Raw genomic sequence first — 22,318 nt, forward strand, 5'->3', positions numbered from 1 at the left:
ACGAAGGGATGGTATCACAAATTAGGTCACGACCACTTCCACATCCTTTAGTTCATGATTCCTGTATCATCATACCATTCAATGCTATGTACCCTGAGCTGCTGACAGCATCATTAAATAAAATGCAAATAATGACACAAAACAAAACAAGAATCAGTTGCATTAACATGGGTGGCTACCCATGCTATGAAGTATTGGAATGTTGCAATGAAGTACAATGAGGCAATATGATGTATGAATTGGGCTTAGTGTCCAATGTTTCAGAGACAATCTCCACTTGGATAAACAACAGCCAGCACCCAGATTGTCATTCATCATAATGGCAGAGATAACCTCTGAAACGTGGCATACTAATTCCACTTTCACACAGTTAGAACATCTGAGAGGTCATCAATGTTTTGGTGTCTGTGAAACCTGCACATCTTACAATGTCATGTTCTTGTCCAAGATTAACTCAGCAGATAATTTGGATATCATCTGCAGCTAATGGGGAAATGTCTCAAATGTGGCATATACTGACTTTGGCTCATATCAAATAGGATATCTTCCTTTTTCACTCCTGTCAGGTCACATCCTGACAGGATGTAAATTTACAGGACTGTAAAATTCAGTTATTTTTGCCAAGATGCAATGAAGAAAAGGGTAGAACATTGGTGCTGTAGCTGGCACAAATTCAACCAGCACTAAAAATATTACTGTTATCTGTACCCACAATACACAAGTTCTGTGGCCATGGCCCCTTTGGCAGTAGAGCTTACCAGTACACTGTCGACACACAAATATTCAAATGATCCAAGTCGCATGACCACTGATCGGATATCATACACATGATTAATATCAATGACAGCACAGATACATATTGTTAGGTTGGCTCTACTGGAAACAGCCATTGTTAGATTGATCTGTAACACATTATGTCCATAAAGGTTTCTTCTCTAGAAGTTTCAATCTTTTTCTGTCTCTGAAACATTGTGTTTTGAAAAATAAACAGAACAGTTTTTTGATAAAGACAGGACAATGGATAATGTCCAAAAACATAATGTTTGTACTGATGTCCCATTGTCACAGACTTTTAGATCTTATACATTAAGAGAGGATTTTCATGGGTTTTAATATGCGTTCTAGCAAAGGCAAATATAGTAATTCAAATAAGGCCAAAACCACTTCCTTCCACATCCTTTCTAATTCACTTATCAGTGAAGATATGTGATACCTCAAGATATGTGATTCATAATGGATTTGATATAACTCCTCATGAATGCTTCAAACTGGATTACTCCTCAGTGTTCTTTGGGATTATGTTGCCCAGAATGCCTTTCAGAATATGTAGGGACAAATGTGACCTGCAGACACAGTACACACTTAGCTAACCCATCCCAGTTAGTTGGTGTAAGGCTGTGATCCCCAAATGGGACATGCAGTTTCTAAAATGGACACTATTAAGACTAATGGACTATTTCCATATCCTGGGTTGTACCTATACATGGATACAAGGAAAATGAATGAATGAACTTATGAATCAGAAGCCTAATTTATAGTCGAAAACTGCTGAAGATTTTGGATGTGATATTACTTGTAGAGAAGATATCTTTATATAAAAATATGATTCATTTAAAAGGTTACTTCCCTTCAAAGAGATACCAATTCATGCGGTCATTACTCACCTCCGTAATTGCGATTTACAAGCTGATCACGGTCACACTCTGCCTCTGAGATCTCGTTGCTTTCTTTGGAGTCGTTGAAAGACGAACTGTTAGGGTCATGATTCCTTGGAGGAGGTGGAGGGGGTTCAGGGCTCCCAGACAAGGGCAAGTTACGGGCAGAACCTGACAATAAACAACAATTACATAAACAAATCAAGTAATAAAAATGTCAATCTTTATTGATGAAATTACTCTTAATAGGTGTTAAATTTCTAGTATTCACTTTGAGGATTTAAGTTAGTATGACTAAGAAGCATAAGTTTTAAACTATCTTTGTGTGGCGTATACTCAGTTTAAAATTAAGTAAAACTGTACATATGTCAGATTGCAAATAGATCTGACAGACAAGTCTGCAACAAAACTGTACACTTTAGCAGATAAAAACAAAACAGATAATTTAAAAAGTGTCATAAAAAACTCAGGATGTTACTGTTTTTCACACCTGCTATAGTTTGGTGAAATGTCTGCTAGTATTACAGTCTTTGCCTAGGAAAATGTTTCATGCTGTGAATGCATTAATGTTCAGTTTACGCTACTTAACATTTACCAGTAAAAAGATTCACTTATATGTTCCCATTTGTGGTCTAGGATGCTATTGCAGTTTAATGTATCACCGATATAAATATAAAATGATTGTATTTGCAAATGCTTATGTTAATGTAGAAATTTGCAAATAAATCATACAACTGTGAAAAAATGCATCTGAATTATAATAACTGGTATCATTAGCATCCTAAAATCTTGAATTACACATTTTAAAAATATAAGTGAAAAGAGATTAAACATATTATCTTATATGTATACTTGATGTGTCACAGCCATTCATTAGCGTACCCAACATTTCAGAAAGTAACTTTTTGGGAATACGATCAATGCAGTTTTATTTGGAGTTAACAATACTACAAACTCGAGAAATTTAAACAATATCATTAGAGACGTCTTTGAGGAACATAATATTCTATGATTCAGCCCTTGCTGGGGGCATATCAATTAAATCCCATTATGTTTAGGATGCTTTGGCCCATAAAATATTATTTAGATCAAGTGACTCTACAAATATTTAAAATATAATCAAAATTGGTCATCCCATTTTTGAGGAAACTGGAATTTTGCATTGAGGCCATTGGACAGTCTACCATTATTTTCCTGAAGGTACCATCTATTAGATTTTATTTAGTGAGACAGTCTTCATAACTTACTGAAATTTAATCAAAAACATTCCAGCCATTTTCAAGTGTATAAGCATGCCTGCTACAAGCCAGAAGGTCGCGAGTTCAAGTCCCGATGAGGTCACTGGATTTTTCAATTGATCTAATCCTTCTGGCTGTAATATAGCCCTGGGCCCGACTCAGCTTCTAACAGAAATGAGTACCAGGAATTAATTAAATAATTTTCCTGGGGAGTAAAGCGCGGCCGGCGTGTAAGGCTGACAACCTTACCGCCATCCTTGAGCCAATTGTCTAGATAGTGCGGGACCCTCAACGTCTCACAGCCCTATGGGCCTTCACGGCCTGTTACAGGGATAGGTTTACTCTTTACTTATAAGCCTGCCTGTAGAGGTCTTCTGTATCTGAGGCAACAATCTTCATATTGCATTTATTTATTTACATTTATACATTCCGTTGATCCTTATGGTACAGCTGACCAGTGGATATGGATTTTGTCCCAAGCTAATAGATTAAAATACACAAATACAAAAATTACATACATACAGTGCGTACAATCAAGTGCGCGCCGCAGCTGCAATTTGCCGTGAGTCATACCACCGCAGAACGGATGCAGTCGCGGGGAGNGGTTAAAATATTCCTCTAAGGAATAAAAAGAATTTGAAAGAAAAAATCTTTTTAGCCTCAGTTTAAATAGTTTCACATCATTACTCATACTCTTGATTCTGGATGGAAGGTGGTTATAAGTCTTAATACCAAAATAATATGATCCTTTCTGAAAGATTGTTAGGCGTGATGTGGGAAGGTGCAAATTTGTGGTATGTCTAGTATTAAGATTGTGGGTCTCATAGTTTGAACTGTATAGGTCTCTATTATTTACAACAAACAGAATTATAGAGTATATATACTGTGAGTACATTGGTAATATTTTTAGGTTTTTGAATAGTTCCCTACATGAGTCTCTAGTTCTTACATTCATAATAGTTCTAATGATCCGCTTTTGCATTCTGAAAACATTTATACTAGTTGCTGAGCTACCCCAGAAAATTATCCCATATTCCATGATAGTATGCACATAGGCAAAGTAGATCATCCTTAGGGTTTCCTGTGACATGAGACCTCTTACAGTTCTAACTGCATAGCAAGCTGCACTCATTTTAATTACTATGCATCAGGCACTGACCCATACCAGACAAACTCCTTCATACCAAAATTAATAAAAATTCTTCCCACCATTTTGGCCCCAGGGAGACACATACAGACATGGACTGACAACATTCAAAAAACCAATTTATTTTTTTTATTCAAAAAGTGGTGAAAATGAATAAACCCATCAAAATCTTAAGCCTGAGCTTTCTCCGTGATCTCCAACACTTTCTCATACATGAGAAAATAAAAACCATAAAACACAATCTTGCATTTCAAAATATCCACCATTTTCTGCTGTTACATGAACACCCTTGCAGCAGCGGATGCAGAGACAGAAAAGGCGCTGGGACTAGAAAAAAAACACACAAATGTCTCCTACCTGAAGATTAGCAGATGAAATAACTACTTCCTCTTAACAATTCCAAGTTAAAAAAAAAACCGCAGGATACTTTTTGAATGTGAATTATAAACATTTCAACTACGTACCTACACTACGTCGGCTGACAGAACCTCGACTGCCGTAGTGATCATAAGGAGCACCGTACTGGCCATACTGGCTACCATATTGATCTTCTTCGGGAGCACAGTTGGCGGGATCATCATACTCTGGTCCAGGTGCAAAGTTGGCAGCACCATTCTGGTTGGCTACTCGTGAGTAACGTCCGTTGGCTCGAGGCTGTACACACCACATGTCACTGATATTACTGGCAACAAGCCAATGTACTGACAGTTATTCATTTCAGTCTTGAACCTTTTGAGGCACAAATTTTACCTAAACAGTACTTAAAATTTCAGTTCGCACATCCATTAAGCAAAACACTATGCTTTAGCTTAAACATGGGGCAGTGAGAGAAGTAATTCAGAAATGGGTGCATTTTATGGAAAAACAACAGTCCCTTCCTGTATTCACAACAGCCTGCCACTGGTCCCTATCCTAAGCCAGATGAATCAAGTCCACGCTCTCCCATCCTACCTCCTTCCAATGCATGTTAATATGGCCCTTCCATTTACAATTAGGTCTTCCCTGTGGTCGCTCTGGCTTTTCTACCAAACCTTTATATGCACTTCCCCCCCCATATATATTACATGTCCTAACCAATTCATCTAGGAGGCCACAAGTTGTTAAAACACTTCCAAAGCCAGGTACACTGTGAGACAGGGGGAAAAGGGGGGTTCATTTACAAGCGAATAATGCTACTATCTCTAGTTTCAGTAATTCATTTCATAGTTGAGTGATACTTACCTGTGACATGTACCTCATGCTGGACCATAACAATAGAACTCACCATGGACTGGGACCCACTACGCTGATGGATATGCCCATTTCCAGCCACCCCACCGGGACCCATTGGGCCTATGGTGCCACTGTGTGTGCGTTCATGTCCATTTTGGTGTGGAAATGTCTGGAACTGCATTGCCTTGTTAGGATCCATTTCTTCACGGAATCCTAGCAGATGGAAGGTGGCATATGGACAGATCTCATCTTCCATACCTGGAAAGGCAGACAGTAAAATGTCAAGGGGCAGATGTGGCTTGTAACTCAGGGTAATAACATGAGAAATGAAAACAAAGGCATTTACCTTTCAGGAAAGAAAATGCTTACAAACTTGGCATCAGCTACAGAAAGCATTTGCTGATGATTTGGAAGGACTACAGTTTGTAGAATTTAATTTTTCTCTTAATATTCACTGGCCAGGATAGCTCAGCTGGTATGGTGACTAAGCTACAGGCTGAATGACTAAGGATTGAGGGGGTTTAATTCCCACTAAGGCTCTAATCTGATGAGTATCAGGGGTTCTTCACCTGGAGATAAAGCCGACAAATTACTTTCACCTAGCATTGAAGTTACGACTGTGTGGAGCTACACCTTCACTCCCCACACACCATTGCATAGTGGTTAATCAAGCACAGGAATGACTCCACCTTAACACTCATAGTCACCACAAAAATTTTTTGTATACCAGGCAGTAATGACTGATCCATTATTATTAGGAGAGCTCTTGTGGTTACCCTGCTGCTGTTTTAAATTTTCCTAAAAAGGTAAGTCAATGAGAGCTGCAGATACATCAGAGCTCTCCAGACTTAACGAATGGCCTTGCTGAATGATTTTTTTGAATTGTAGCATCTGCTTATTTTTGGCATACAATATACTTTTTAATTTAGGGGGGCACACAGTAGCATAGTTGGTTGAGGCACTAATGCTACAAGGCAGAAGGTTGCAGGTTCAAGTTCCGATGAGGTCATTGGATTTTTTCGATTGACCTAATCCTTCCAGGTGCACTATGGCCCTAGGGTCGACTCAGCCTCTAACAGAAATGAGTACCAGGAATATTCTTGGGGGGTAAAGGGCGGCCGGCGTGTAGAGCTGACCTCACCTCCATCTATGAGCTGATTGTTTAGAAAATGTGGGAGCCTCGACATCTCACAACCCTGTGGGCCTCCGCAGCCTGTTACAGGGATAGCTTTACTTACTTTTTACTTTAATATACAATTTAATTTACAGAAGCCGTCTATACAACATTTTCATCACTTCCTGGTGAATTCCTTGTTTCACTACACGTTTTGGCCCGCAGGAAAGGTTATTGTGGTACCACAACACACTATTAAATATTACAGCATGTCAACTGTTTTCATAAAGAATCCTTCATGAATGCGTACAGAAACAGACCATGAATCTGTAGTATACATATATAAAGATGGTAAGAGGAACATTGTGATTCAGAGCCAAGCCTTCAGTCCTGGCCTCTGTGCTCTGTAACAATGACAAAGGAGTCCCTTTCTGTTGTGGTTACCATAATTCACAGCAATAAGATAATGCAGTAAACTGATAGCTTAACATGGGTTCTGAATCATAACACATGCCTGGTATTCCCCAAATTTGAGGTATACTAAGATGAAAGCATCTAGAAAAATTTGTAATGGATCTGTCAGGTATCAAACTCAAGATTTTTCATATGCAAGTCCAGTGCTTTAATCCTCAATCACCCTATCATCTGATCAGATTCAGTACAGTTATTGCTTCACTTGAAAATACAAAAGTGTGAGGCAGGAATCACAAACACTACTAGAAATAAATTATAAAAATTTACAAAATTTTATTACTGAAAAATTGTCGATACTTTTTTCATTCCAAATACAGACTGAAATGATATATGACTGTGTGCTTACAATCACATGAATCCTGGGTAATTCAGAACCATTTTATTAAAACAGTATCCTATCCAAATTGGTACAGCAGCCTATTTCTCTGAATATGAATTGGTTGGACTGTGAAGGTAACCACTCACCTCCAGCTAGTTCTGAAGTTTAGAATGCCTGGAGAATTACTTGCATATCCTTCACAGGCTGTGTACCTTGTGCACAGTGGAAGCTTTACCTTAACTTGACAGAGAAAAAGGTGACAAATTTACATCTGATTCTTAGCTACTGAAGGGGCACAAGTGAATCATATGATCTGCAGTTGTAATAAGAATAAACTTGGAAAGCTAAGAGCAAATTCAAGTCTTTGTTTTGGTTGTGAGAAGTGCACATGCAAGTGCAACCCTGCCAAACATACATATGAAGCACATTTTGTCTGTTTCTGCTGTATCAAGCTAACAGATCACTTTATAAAAGAATAAATTACAGTCTAAAGCATGCAGAAAGAGGAAACACACTCAAGCACAACATGCCAGAAGACTGCAGTAACTTACCTCAGTGGTCCAATGAACATGCTTAGAGTCTGAAGTTTTCTTACATCACAGGTTAAGAAAGAAGAACTTGGTATCACTAATTTATGTACCTCCTCAAGAGATTCTCTCAACCGTGCAGCAAATTTAATCAGAACAACACAATACATGATACAATACATGATAATGTTTTATCAAACAATTGAGAGATAATCTGGAATGTAATTTCCAGACGTACGTGTATAATAGTAGAGGCAAAAATAAATTATATATCCAGGCACGGAGGACAGCCCTTTTTCAGAATGCGTTAAACAAGGCAAGTAGATTTATATAATAAATTACCAGAGAGAATAACAATTTTAGAAAATTTTGGAAGTTTTAAAAAGGAGGTAAAATCATTGTTGGTCTCAAATACCTTTTACTCGGTCGATGAGTTTTTAAAATTCCAACTTTTATTACAAATTGTCTAATTATGTTGGCGTTAAATCTTTTATACACCTTTTGTGACGGTAATCAGAAACTGATGTAATTGTGATGGATTAAGTATTGTAATTATGTAATCTATTGTATTTGTGTAATTAAGGTGACTTGTCTTGTTCTTATTGACTATTTCTGGATCCGCTAGTGTTCCAGCAATATGGGGATCCATGGAAATAATAATATGTACATAATATACAACTTTATATACAGTAAACCATCAGCAGCAACAAGCTAACATAAAACAAATATGTAATAATATCCAATTTTAAAAAGGAACTGGACTTATTAAAGGCTGCTATTACTACACAGCCTGTCTCAATAAAGAATTCTTCAATATCAGCTACTGATAAGTGAATACATAGAATATGTTGTATTTATAATCATTACTGTATTTCAATAATTGTATAATATGAGTGACATGTCCTTTATAATGTAATTGATCGACAGGGCGAATAAAAACAAACAATAAATATATAATTTTTGTTCCTGGTATTTAGCCATGTCACATGTTTAAGCAGTTCCAACATTTTGGCACATACTGTAGTCACCATCTTCAGAGTGAATGAGGTGTGTGGTGTTATCTGGTGGGCACATCCCCAACCTCACCTTTCAGATATAATATTAGACTGTAACCTCCTTTCTCCTCATTCACCCTGAAGATGGCAACTGTAAGATATGTTGAAATGGAAACACTTTAATATGTGATGTACTAAACCCCGAAATTACATATCAGATAAAGGCCATGAACATTTAAGGACTACAGGATACAAAAAACCTGTGCCTTTACAAAAATCTTTCTCTGCTGTGCAGAATTAAGGCTGAAAATAATGTAAAACTGTAAACAAAAGTATTTTACTTTACCAGAAGTGTAAAAAGGCTATAAGGTAGTATTTTGGTGATGGAGTGTTCAAAACTTTATTTGCCATAACCTGGAATTATTATAAAACACACAAAATTTGACCTGAAACCCTGAAATGGACTTACATAATACCAATTGAAAGGAAAATGATTACTGGTTCATACCACAAATAGGTTATTGGCCCAAGGTATCACTTCTATGGTCTAAACTATCCACAAATATAAAATGCCTTTATGAACATTTCCTGCATGTTTCATGTAAATTTGTAAGAGGTAAGCATAATTCTATTTATATACACACAGCATTTACATAGTCCAATTAAATGTCCGAGAATGAATAGTACACAAAATTTTAGGGTGGAAGTCCACATTTCACACCAACACAAATCAAACGAAAAGGTCTTCAGACAGGTTGTAAGCAAATGAAAGATTCTAGACTGAACGTAGCATGATTTCATAAATTTATTTGCTTTTAATTTCATCACTAATTCAATGGAATTGCTACTCTTCTTTCAAAGGACTGAAACTTTGCACAGTACTCTTAAAACAGAAACAAAACAAATCCACAACAAAGACGACCCTGCAGAGGGTTCATTATTATTTTGTTAAGCTCACTGATTAGTGTTATTTCAGACAGTTGGTAGAGAATAGGAGGGTGAAACACAAACAAACAATAAATGTCAAAATAAAAATAAGTAAAAAGATCCTAAGGAAGTGACAGAAAAGAAAAAAGGATGTAAAGTAGGCAGCTAGTGTCTCACCTGCTCTGTGGTACACTGTCTCATCTGAGCCTGGGTGGGCGGGAATGCGACGAATGCCTGGTGGATGAAGGCTCAGTTCCTCGTACATGTGGCGAGGGTGACGGGGGTCCCAGGTGGCATGACTGCGGAAGGAGCCTGAATGACCTAACACCGACAAAATGGCCAAATGGATAAACAAGCAAAAAACAAAACACAAACTAAAAGAAACCTGCCCCAAGGAGAGGCAAATCATATGTAAACATGGTAGCAAGCAGGGGTGTCCACACCAATAGGGGACAGCGTGATCTTAGCAAGCAAGGGTTCTGCATGCAAGAGTGACCACAGGGCACTTTGCAAAAGATTAAGTGAGGGAGTATTTCACTGCCCTTGTATGTACCTATATTTATGGAGATAAAAAGTCCTATATATCAAAGTGAAGCACTTCAGAAGTTTGAAAACTGCTAGAATATTTAAATAGGGACCATGTGCTAGTCTACAGAGGACCGTCTTCTGGTATGTGACAGCATGTAGCCTCATAGAAGTTTACCAACATGTCAGAGAAAGATGCTTGCTGGTTTTCTGGATCAGTCTTCAACCCTATGAGATAGAGATGTCATGATCCATCAAAACATTAGTAAGCTTATACCAGGCTGTACAGTGTCAGAACCCAGAAGATGGTGCTCTTCATAGTCACCACTGTGATAACCTCAAATCTCATATTCAAATACATGAAGCACCAGCAATATTGGTTATACTTAATGAAAAGCACAAAATTTGTGATGGTAACAGGTCTTTGAATGGTAATCAGTTTCTTGTTAGATGATTTTTGGGCGAATAACACCACAAGTGTTGTAATATTTGAGTTCAAAGCTGCTATACTGAAGCCACAGAAAAAATTCTCATGAATCAAGTTGGCAAATTTCCCCTTCCAGTGCACCCCCTATATACCCCTAGTCATCTACCCATTCTGTCCACACAAATGTTGGCAGTAATAACCCGATAATAACTTTCAGTAACGACAGGAACTTCAGGCTGGTTAACATGGGCTAGTGGGAGATGGAGGGTAATACAACAGCAGGTAGAAAATGGGAAGCCTTGACTGCTGTCATCCATGGGACCTTTCCCCATGATCTCAACATAACATGATAAAAGGTCTAAAATTTTGAGGTTATGTGTAAGCTTTCAGATTATGGCAACATATGCCATGTTTTGCAGATCGTATGATGCATCTCAATTTTGGATGGCTAATTTTTAGAAAGACGTAATTTATTCAGTATTTTTGAAACCTACACTCACGAATACTTATGAAACAAAATAGGGGGGGGGGGCAACATAAAAGAAAAACATAGTCAAAAAAGAGCTCTAGACTGTGTTCTATAATTTTCTCTATCCTTCCTTCAATTTAGTTTAATTTTCTTGCAAGCTTTTTCACATCTCATTAAACTCAATTCTGTTTGAAAACCTCTTGCCCTTTATGCCCCATTTTTGGACACTAAACTTACATGAAATACTTGACGAACTGATTACCGTACCGTGTGTGCCAATGAACAGAAAGGCTGGCAGAGCTCCCGACTACCGGCAGCTAATACAGAAGAAAATTTGACAGACCAAACCTGTCTGACAGTGAAAACCAAGGCTCCAGGCCAAAGTTAAAACCAGGCACCTCCTAAATACAAGCAGAGGCATTATAACTTATGCACATTTGCTCGGATCTTCTCTTTTGAATCAACAATCATAATGATATTAACTGAATAAAACAATTTACAAAGCTCTTCATTTGTAATCTTGACCGTTTCCATTATTTCATCTTTGTTTGTTCAAAATATTCTCCCCAAACTCTATATTCTCAAAACACCCTCAACCAACCAGAAGTAACCACTGCATAACATAAGTTTCTGAAGATTACTGTCTCTTGGAACATGAAAAACGTACTTTATTAAAAAAGTACAATGTTTCAGGTTTCCCAAAATACATGGCATCATGCCCAAGGATACAGCAATCTTCATATTCAGTGCCTCAAGATCATCAGTTCTCTCATAACAAGGTTTTCATCAATACTGAATGTAAATATGGAGATTTGATGGTCTTGCATCAGATTTATTGGCGTTGTGAAAGATATTTCGGAATGTAAAGCTCATGCACTTCTTATTGTTAACAATTTGGAGTTCAGCATCCAAAAAAAAAAAAGTGTGCAACAGAACATGCCGGGATCCATGCACACGAAGTAGAATGTCAAGACATCCTTACTTATAACTGTACCTCTCTTGATGCGATCGCATGTATTGTAGTTGGAGCCCGGCACAGGTGGCAGCTTTCGGTTTGGAGGTGCAATGTAACCGAGCTCATCACGAAGGTCTGGGCGTCGCTTATCCATTGTAGAATTCCCACCAGCCGACTGGTTGTATGCAACATCATCTGGAAAGAAAATTATTAAGATAAGTGTTAGAGGTTATCACCTGCAGATTATGTGCGCCCAGATACACAGAATACATAACTAATTAATAAAGCTAAACCATAATAAGCCAAGTGCCAGGTCAAAGATGAAGAAGCTCTTAACCATCAGACTGCCAAGCTCCACCATTTCATTCATTTATACATTAATGGCTCTACAGCCCTTTGTTGGGCCTCGGACTCTTCTTCAGTGTCATGACCTTTTTAACACAGATGGTAGGTCTCCTTGGATGAGTAATCAGCCTGTCACAAGGCCATTACCCACATACAGGACAACACAAACACAGAATAAATGCATATACAGATATCCATGACTTCAGTGGGATTCCAAACCCACGAACCCAGCGTTCGAGCAAGCAAAGACAGTTTCATGCCTTAGATTGCAAGGCCACAGACAAAGCTCCACCACAGAACCAAAAACGTCAATGCCTGTTGGGGGTAAATGCAGTTTCACAGAAAAACGCACACTATTTCCTTAAATCACCTTCAAATAACAACAGGTATAGACCTGTTGAAAGCCTGTTCCTTCCTCTAACATCAGTAATTTCACATTTGATGTTATCTACTGAAAGTAATGCTGTTCATATCAATTAACAGCAAGCCAATCTCTTCAGCTGTGGAATTTTTAATGGAAGTACCGAGTTGATTTAATATGCAACATGCAGGGGGGTTAACAACCAAGGATGTCATAATGTGCTGCCTGGTCAGGACTAACATACACCCTCTATGAATGGAATGACTGCCTTCTGATCCAATATTTCTGTGTCATAAACAGATTAATAAGGTGGGATACGCCAGGCTTTCCTGTGTATATTCATCCAGGGAAAATGAACTTCAACTGAACATAAATGCTCCAGACATATTTATTAGTGCACACATCTCTCTGAGCATGCCACTCATTTAAGGCCATGCCATAGCTCAAGCAGTTAGTCGCTGGCTTCCCACCGCGGCAGTCCGGGTTCAATCCCAGGTCTGGTCAAGTGGGATTTGTGGTGGAGAAAGTGGCACTGGGGCGGGTTTTCTCCGAGTGCTTTGGTTCCCCTGCCAATCTTCATTCCACCAAATTCTCCATCATCATAATCACCCAGGGCAGGTACAATAGGCCAATCAGTGGCCACCGTGCTGAGTGGATCCAGCTGGACTCCACCCCCCATTAAGCAAATTAAAAACAAGATAAATGTCTCCATGCTTAATTAAGCAGTATGCCATCAAGATGTAGCGTCTTTATTGAGTAGGTTATTCCAGCTCTGTCACACAAGAATGCAATGCACAGCTGATTAAGATTAAATATTTAACACACCAGAAAATATTTCAAATAGAAGCTGCAGATCTTAATGAGAGATTTCATGTCATGTACTACTCTTTGTACAAAGTGTCCCTTACGAGAAAATTATTAAGTCTGATTTAAGCTAGTGATTATCATGGATCAATATGGACCAAAATTAAATTCACCCCGCTTTTAGTGGAGATGGTCAATAATACACTTCAATAGAGTTCTCGGATGGGTTTCATAGACGTACCAACCAGTCAGAATGCCATTTGCCTTACACACATTCACTTCGTGCACTTCTGCACAGAATGAATAACAAAGGTACTGTTCAATTACTTTAACATGTTCAATGCAGGGGCCCCATACTGGAATTTTACCTGTTGGGCTAGACATGTTTCCAGAAAAACTTCATTTTGAAATTACTTAATTGAAATTGGAAATGGGTGGGATTAAGTGATAAACAATCAACAGTCACCGTACAAATCATTTTTGTCAAGCTTCTACAAGCTTTCTTAAGAATTCTCTGCATATGAATGACATCTGTAGGAATTTTATTTAGACATCAGCCAACTTAAAAGCAATACATGTTAAATATACTGATGACTGATTGATACTGAACTAGTTAACCATGCTGCTTTGACAGCAGAGGCAATATAGCAACATATGAGATGGAAAGTTGACATTCGTTTAGTTTATTTAATAATGCTATCAATAACTCATATTATAATATGAGTTATGTATATATGTATATAATTATATACAGCATGAAATGACAGGAAGATGAGTGAAAAATAAACTGGAAAGGATATGGAAGGAAATGGTCATGACAAAATCCCAGCATTTTCTTGGAGGAACTGAGAAAAACCATGACAAATCTCAGTAGTTAGTTTAGTTAGTTATTGGAGAGGGTGGGTTTCCCCATGCACTTAGACCTGTATTGGTCCATTGTGCTTCCCTCTACGATTTCTACCAGTCTCTATATCCTACCGGTACTGGTGTTTACCATCAGTCCCGCCCAGCCAGCGAGACCGGCTCTACTAGCTGAGAGTATCTATAATGCTTCCCCCATCTACCAGAGGTATTAGACACTGCTGTTGGGCGGGAAACGTCCGTAATTTGGCTCAGTGACCTCCTTTGGAGATACGATGTTCTTTTATGTGCCATAAAGCTACGACACAGGACCCATGGCTTAAAGTCCCTCCCGGAGGACTTGTTCCCTGAATTTTTCCGCCCTTAAAAATTTGACGACCTCCACCGGGTATTTGAACCCGCGTACTATGAGTCATGAGGTGGGAACGTTACCTGTAGACTACGGAGGCCGCTGACAAATCTCAGTAAGGATAGCCAAGATTTTAGCTTCTTGAATACAAGCCAGAATTGTTACGGCTCAGGCAACTAGCACGATAACATTAGCAAGAGAAATTCACATTTACAGATGCAGTAACCATAATTTGTCAGGTGATGGGACTTGTAGTGAAGCATGTGTTTCTACATGACGTGCTAATGTATATTTTAACACCATTAAACAGAAATCACGTTACCTCTGAGACGAGTCTGTTCAGGACCCCGGGACCGTCGTGACAAGGCGACACAGATCACAACAACGCCCACTATAATGACCACTACAGTTGCCCCTATGGGAACAACAATGTTGAGGTCCAGCCACTCCGGCACCCATGGGAAGTACTGGTTCACAGACGTGTGTTCCTGCTCGGGCGGTGCAATGGTTCCTACAACATACGATGCCGCTTACCTTTCTGGTGCGAATTCTTGCCACGCAGCACACAGATCACCACAACCGCTATGATTATCACCAGAACAGCTGCTGCTACAGGGACCACAAGATTCAGATTTGAGAGGAAGATGCGGATTGGGGAATTGGCCCCTTGATCAGGGATCTCGCGTGCTGGAGCAATAGTACCTGTAACACCGAACCAGAAAAAAAAAATGAACGTCAGATCTGAGGTTCTTGCTGCAGGGAATATGAAGATTACTGCCCTGTGGCATGTGATGCAGTGTAGTCCAGTGCAACATTACTGATATTTTGAAGCAAAGTGCTGCCTACATTTTCAAGACAGAAGAGTTGTAGAATGAAGAACAAGGTAGCACATTCCTTCGAAATGTTGGCAGCCATCTGCCAAACTACACAGCACCACATACCAGAAGAGGGTAACCTCACAAATAATTAACATAAGCAGCCCATTTAGAAACGCCCTGTGTTCAGGTACTAATGCTCAGCTTCTTGTTGTTATGTGACAGCTACTGTAATTATGTACATGGTAACTTAATTAAATAATCTAATATTAACAGACTGGCACCAGTGCATCTGCACTAGCAAGTAACTTTGCAACAATGCACGCTGCAACAAACATATTATTTGCATTCACGTGACATGAAGTCTATCTGGCAGATTCTGTTCAGATTTTCAGTGGTCATCTTCCAGCATACGCAGCTGCAAGAGTGCTCAGAAATATAAGGCATTTTTTTGTCTTGAATTTTCTTTTATTTTGTTGAATTTGAGATCTCACAGCAAAAACTATGAGCATCATGATCTTCCAGATTTCAGCAACATGTAAATTTGCAGAAATCCACTGATGTACGTCTGAAACCTCAGTGGATATCTGCTCAACTACAGAGAATTACTACCCAGAAGACAGTATTCTCATTTTTCATGAAAAATATATGAACCAGATTCCTCCAGTATCTCTTTCTGTCAAATCGCACAGCAGCACATCCCAAAAAGCACTGATCTTTATATTCATTTGGTTCAGCTATGTTCTGTGTGACTATGCGCTAATATTGTTACCACTCTTTCTCCCAGCAACTCTGCTTGCATGCCAGCACAGCCATTTTGTGCAGTAAGCTAGCAGAACACAGTATTTCATAGAGAATACCAACAAATGATCTACATGTATTCATGGAATCATATAAGCACTATCTAGCAAAAAAGGTAAAAACTATTTGTTCAGAGTGTTTTCTGAGACAGGAACATTTTGTTTTGTTACAGCATATTATCAAGTGGGTCAGACATGACAGTCTGGATGAAGCTCCAGTTAATGATCAACTTCAGACAGGGGTGCAAAAGGGTTAAAATATACAACATTGTGTCATAATTTAAAGACTTTTCATCATGTTGAATGGGTGCACTTCAAGTTGGAGATGGAGGAAACTGCCTCCAGATAGGGATGGTAGCTGAGAGTATACTATTAAGCAGTTGAAGGCAGTCAAAAATTGGTGGTCCACCCCCCTGGGGGTTGGACGTGGGGCTAGAAACTCCCCACCATAAATAACTATCATGTTACAAACTGTCTCGGACTTAGGCAGATTCTCTGGGAGCATTCACTGGAGAAAAGTGAATACACAGTTTTCATAGGAAAACTTCTTCCACTGGGAAGAACCAGATATAGGGTGGAGTATAATACTGAAATGGATTATAAACAAACATAATGGGAGGGTGTGGACTGGATTCATCTGACTCAGAACAGGGATCAGCAGTGCATTCTTGTGAAAATGGTAATAAAACTTGAAGTTACATAAAATTCTGTGAATCTCTTTGAGTAGGTGAGGAATTATTAGCCTCCCAATAAGGACTCAGAACCATGGAATCACATAAAGAATTCATCACGGTGCCAGTTATAAAAACATCAGTGATCGTGCATTACCTCCGGTTACGGTGAGTGTAGCAAATTCGTATTCTGCTACCGCAAATCCAGCATTGTTGTGAGCGGTAACGCGCAAATGGTACCAGTTGGCAGGGTCCAAGTCCAGCACTACAAAGTTACCACCAGGCTTGACATTGTTGGAAACCTGATTCCATTCTGTATGCAGTCTGCAACAATATGTGTCTTTAGTTCAAGTCTCTGCACATACCTACCAGTGTCCAAATGTCAAAACTTAATGAACAGACTCATACTCATTATTTGGAAGTACCCGGCTTGAATCTCAGATGGACTGGTTACCATAACAGAAGATTTTTATGGTTTTACTCAGTCTCTACAAATGCCAGGATAAATCCTCAAAACAGGACAAAACTGAGGATGAAACCTCTTTTCCTTCTAGAACTGTTTGCTTCCTTCCCTGACAAGGGTTTAGCCCTGCCTCTTTCAGGGATTGCTGTATCCCACCGTCCCACTAACAAACCTGTTTCCTTTCCTCGCTTTATTGTATCTGTACAGTTGTCTTCCGTGCTTGGTTTCTTCTTCTACACTGAGGATTGAAGCGCCAGGTTCCTCACAGATGACATCTCAAAATACTCAAATTGATTATCAACACAAAATTCATACAAATCAATAATATAGAAACAATAAAAGTAATAATTTATAGCTAATCCCCAACCAAAGGTAAAATATAAGGCATTGCATGAATTCGTTGAACAGTTTATCCCCATCTAGCAAGAGAATAGTTCGGTGGTAACTTTCTATTGGACTACATGGTGTAATACTCCAGAAAACAGAATTCCTCTGTTCTCACTTAACTCTATGGGTCCTTCCGCAGTTTAACTTTCACAATAACATGCTCCTTGCCCTTCAGTATCAGAAACAATAAAAGCCATGTAGAATCATGGTCATATGTGCAGCCAATACTTCTTTATTGCTACTGGGGTGGGGCTAAGTCCCTTGTACTGCAGCCACTTCTGGCCTATTGTACCAGCCCCAGATGATAGGTGAGGGTGATTGTGGAGCAATTGGTGGAATGAAGATTGGCAGGGAAAACCGAAGTACTTGGAGAAAGCCTGCCCCAGCACCACTTTGTCCACCACAAATCCCACCTGACCAGGCCCGGGATTGAACCTGGGCCGCCGCGGTGGGAAGCCAGCGACTGACCGCTTGAGCTATGGCGTAGCCCTGCAGCCAATACTTACTTCTTCTTGTGTTCCACAACAAAGTAAATCATGGGACATCCACCATCAGACCATGCACTCAGATGCAGTGTGATGCTGTTGGTGGAGACCTCAATAAAGCGGCCTGCTTCTGGGATCACGGGTTTGGAGCCCTTGGTTCGTGTGTTCAGAATGTCTGACGGGTCACCTGTACCAATGCTGAAACACATGTTACAATGTATTATATTGTAATATCATATCTGAGCATCCTGTTGCATGAAACTTAATTGCAATTAGTTTCTTACCCATTATATCCTGTAACATAGACTTGGTAACGCGATCCACACCACAGGTTCTCGAGCGTGTATTTCTGAGCTTGGTTTGAGACTTGAACAGTCTCCCAGTCTCCAAACTCAGGTTTGTAATGAACCGTGTAACCATGTAGAGGGGCTGTATCAGTAGGATGGGGGCGCAACTTCATTGTAATTGAATTGGTTGTCATTGATGTCAAGGAAACCTGTGGAGAGTGTGGTGGAGCTGCCAACAAAACAAGCTCAGTTTTATGGTAGTGTCCAATGCTGCCTGATATTCAAACAAAAATGTATATAGTGGAAGTCTCATTTAATGTTCCTCAATTTAAGAATTTCCCTCATCTGAAACTCCTTCACACTGATATCAAATCAACAATCTAAGTGCTAATCAATTAACCATTATCTTACTGGTCCGTGAATATGAAAAAGATGGGAACTGCCAGCATATAGATGTAGCAGCTGCCTATAAAATTAATCTTTATTATCGGTTTCAGCAGCAAACACACTCCACATTACCGTGAACAACAAGCTGGTGAGTGACTGTATCATGTCCAAATGAGTTTTCCACTGAGCACGAATACTCTCCGGCATCCTGACGTGTGACAGATTTGATGAATAATGAGCCTTCGGGCAGCTGGCGGATGCGATCGTCCTGCTGGAAAGCAACGCCCTTCACCTTCCACTGGATGTCTGGAGCAGGAATTCCAACAGCAAGACATGGCAGCTTAACATCCTCCTTGTATGTTGCCGAGAAGGAGTCATCAAATGAAGCGATCTTAGCAGGAACTGGAAAATTAAAAGTTGCAACAGTCAAACACCGGGTGCCCAAATGTGAGGGCCACATCAGAGGGGGGAGTGGACGAGAGATGGAAATGTCTATAATGAGTAAAATGAATGAAAAGCCAGAGAACGGATGGGATGAAGAGAAGGTTAAACGCATAAGATGGACAGGGAGAAAACATCCGCTTGAAATGATGCAGAGGCAGGGGTCAAATAAGTTACAAAAGCTTCCCAAAACAATTTAACATTTTGCTAGAGTAATTTTTCTGGCAGTATCCAAACTGATGAAGTAATTTCCACTTATAAACAAAACTGTATAACAGTGGATGATATGGATTACGTAAGACAGAACAGGGATTCTCAAAACCCACCTCTACTGCTTGGAGACAAAGAAACAGATTTTGATGGCTGGCCTTCACCAATTATAGTAGATGCTGTTACCCAGAATTCGTAACGCTCCTTTTTCTTCAATTCTGATGCTTCAAAACTCATTTGGAAAGGTGGCACTTTTGTGAGCTTAGGTTTTTCCTAGACAAACACAAGATATAACATTGCATTTCAACATAAACACACAGTCAGTTCTGAAGAGGTCTAACGATCGTGTATAACATTTCAGATCATTGAGTTCTTCGACTTTGTCCGTTGTCCACATGATGAACAAAATCCAAAAACTCAGCAATCCTGAACAATAAAAATATTGCCTTGTTTGTAAGAGACATAAAAGAGACAAAAACTGTTTCTAACATCAGTACAATCATACATCACATGCACAACTCAGAGAGCTACAATTTGAACAGAACAACAGCTATGCCAGAAGATTAACTGTAAATGATAACTGCATACAGTCAGACAAACTACATTTCTATAGACACAGTCAGTTTCACCAGTCACTGGAACCGACTACAACTGCAGAAATACAGTTAATGTGATGGCATGTACATGGAACCATCCATGTCGATACAAGTGAAGCTTGAAGGCTGATATAAGTGATTCTTTTGAAGTTTAGACAAGCAGGATTCAACATTATAAAAACAAGAATTCATTTGTTAAGGAGAATATCAATTTTGATAACTGGTTTTTTAAACTGCCCTCCCCAAATGAAATCTCACTGAAATTGCTACAGTCACACAAAACACCAGACAGACACGTAACACATACGTCTTTGGCTTCTGCGCTGTCCTCACGCACGTATACGGTATATTGTGATACAATGCCGTTGGGTTGCTCTGGGGGCTTCCAGCTCACCAAGATGGAATCTCCTGACATTACAAGAGCCTTCACTGCACTTGGAGCTTCAGGAACTGCAAAGCACAACTCACGTTACGAAACTCAAATCTGCATCATTAAATTATCCTCACTAAAACAACAAAATGAAAACCATGTTATGTCTCTTAGTAACATTTTCATTCAGCGTTACACTGAAATACATTACTACATAAACATGTGAAAATGTTTCTTCTTCTTCTTCTTCTTCTGAAAAGTGGCAGTGTCCGCCATCTTTGCAACAACACTACAGAAATGATTGAAATGTTGGCACTGGTCATACCTGGAGGCTCTAGATGACAGTGAGAAGCTATGAAGAAAGCAGTCTTCTGGGATGTGGCATCGCGTAGGTGTGATGTTAACCAACGTTTCAGAAGAACGTATCACTTCCATCTTCAGGGTAGAAGGAAAAATAAGGAAATCCGCAAGCGAAGAGACAGTGAGAGCAGGTGCAAGCAGACTAATGTTGGAAATAGACTCAGCTATATGAGAGCAGGGAAGGGAGGGACAGGTCTACATGGGAAATCAGTGGAGGGGGAGAGGGGAAGGGTCTGGGACAGGAGCAAGGTTAGAGCAGGTGCAAGCAAATAAATTCAGCTATATGAGAGCAGGAAAGGAGGGGACAAGTCTGCATGGGAAATCAGTGGAGAGGGAGAGGGGAAGGGTCTGGGACAGGAGCAAGGTTAGAGCAGGTGCAAGCAAATAAATTCAGCTATATGAGAGCAGGAAAGGAGGGGACAAGTCTGCATGGGAAATCAGTGGAGAGGGAGAGGGGAAGGGTCTGGGACAGGAGCAAGGTTAGAGCAGGTGCAAGCAAATAAATTCAGCTATATGAGAGCAGGAAAGGAGGGGACAAGTCTGCATTGGAAATCAGTGGAGAGGGAGAGGGGAAGGGTCTAGGACAGGAGCAAGGTTAGAGCAGGGCCTTTCTCCCCCAACACAATATCCTATACCTGCTCCCACTGTTTCTTCGCTTGCAGATTTTCTTATTTTTCCTTCTACCCTAAAGATGGAGGCGATATATTCTTCTGAAACGTCACTTAACACCACATCTACATGGCGCCACATCCCAAAAGACTGCTTTTTTCATAGTCATTACCGTGAAAACCTCAAATCTTACATAATGAGAAACTAACTGACTCCATGGAGCTGAGTCCTTGAGAAGTCACCAGTGACTCAGCTACTCCAGAATTTCTCAACATTTTATGGTACCCAAAGGTTCATGACCGTGTTCACAAGAGTCCTCCACAGGTCCCTATCCTAAGCCAGATTAATCCAACAACAAGAAACACTTTTTTCTACAGATATATTTACTGTGCTGTAAAACTCTGTTTTAACCTCTAGGCTGAAACATATAGTGCACTAGAATATATACAAATTTTGACAATTTTGTCACTGAATACTCATACATTGCCGACCACTGAAAAAACACAGGTGCAAATGTGGGCTAGCACTTGTACCTAAATGTATCACAATGTCATCATCAAGACTTACCGTCTTGCTCTGTCTGGCAATGGATTGGAGCACTGCGAACACCATCGCCACCTGATGTGAAGGCCAGAACTTGCATGCTATAATTGGTGTACTTTTTCAAGCCATGAAGGATGGTTTCACTTGATGAAGTTATCTTTGTATCTTTGGTGTTTTCATCTGTAAGAGA

General features: G+C 39.6%; 1 protein-coding gene across 1 annotated transcript in view; it reads right to left on the reverse strand.

Annotated features, from left to right (window-relative positions):
* The window catches only part of LOC111874991 (Down syndrome cell adhesion molecule-like protein Dscam2), a 203,409-nt gene that overhangs the window by 12,484 nt on the left and 168,607 nt on the right, over positions 1 to 22,318 (reverse strand). The window contains 14 exon segments of the mRNA XM_033755675.1: positions 1,665 to 1,826; positions 4,505 to 4,694; positions 5,305 to 5,510; positions 9,786 to 9,929; positions 12,024 to 12,179; positions 15,027 to 15,216; positions 15,219 to 15,406; positions 17,148 to 17,314; positions 18,347 to 18,523; positions 18,610 to 18,841; positions 19,132 to 19,401; positions 19,767 to 19,923; positions 20,554 to 20,696; positions 22,153 to 22,308. Coding sequence (XP_033611566.1) covers positions 1,665 to 1,826; positions 4,505 to 4,694; positions 5,305 to 5,510; positions 9,786 to 9,929; positions 12,024 to 12,179; positions 15,027 to 15,216; positions 15,219 to 15,406; positions 17,148 to 17,314; positions 18,347 to 18,523; positions 18,610 to 18,841; positions 19,132 to 19,401; positions 19,767 to 19,923; positions 20,554 to 20,696; positions 22,153 to 22,308 — 2,538 coding nt within the window.

The sequence above is a fragment of the Cryptotermes secundus genome, unplaced genomic scaffold (assembly GCF_002891405.2).
Source record: "Cryptotermes secundus unplaced genomic scaffold, Csec_1.0 scaffold868, whole genome shotgun sequence".
Lineage (NCBI taxonomy): Eukaryota > Metazoa > Arthropoda > Insecta > Blattodea > Kalotermitidae > Cryptotermes > Cryptotermes secundus.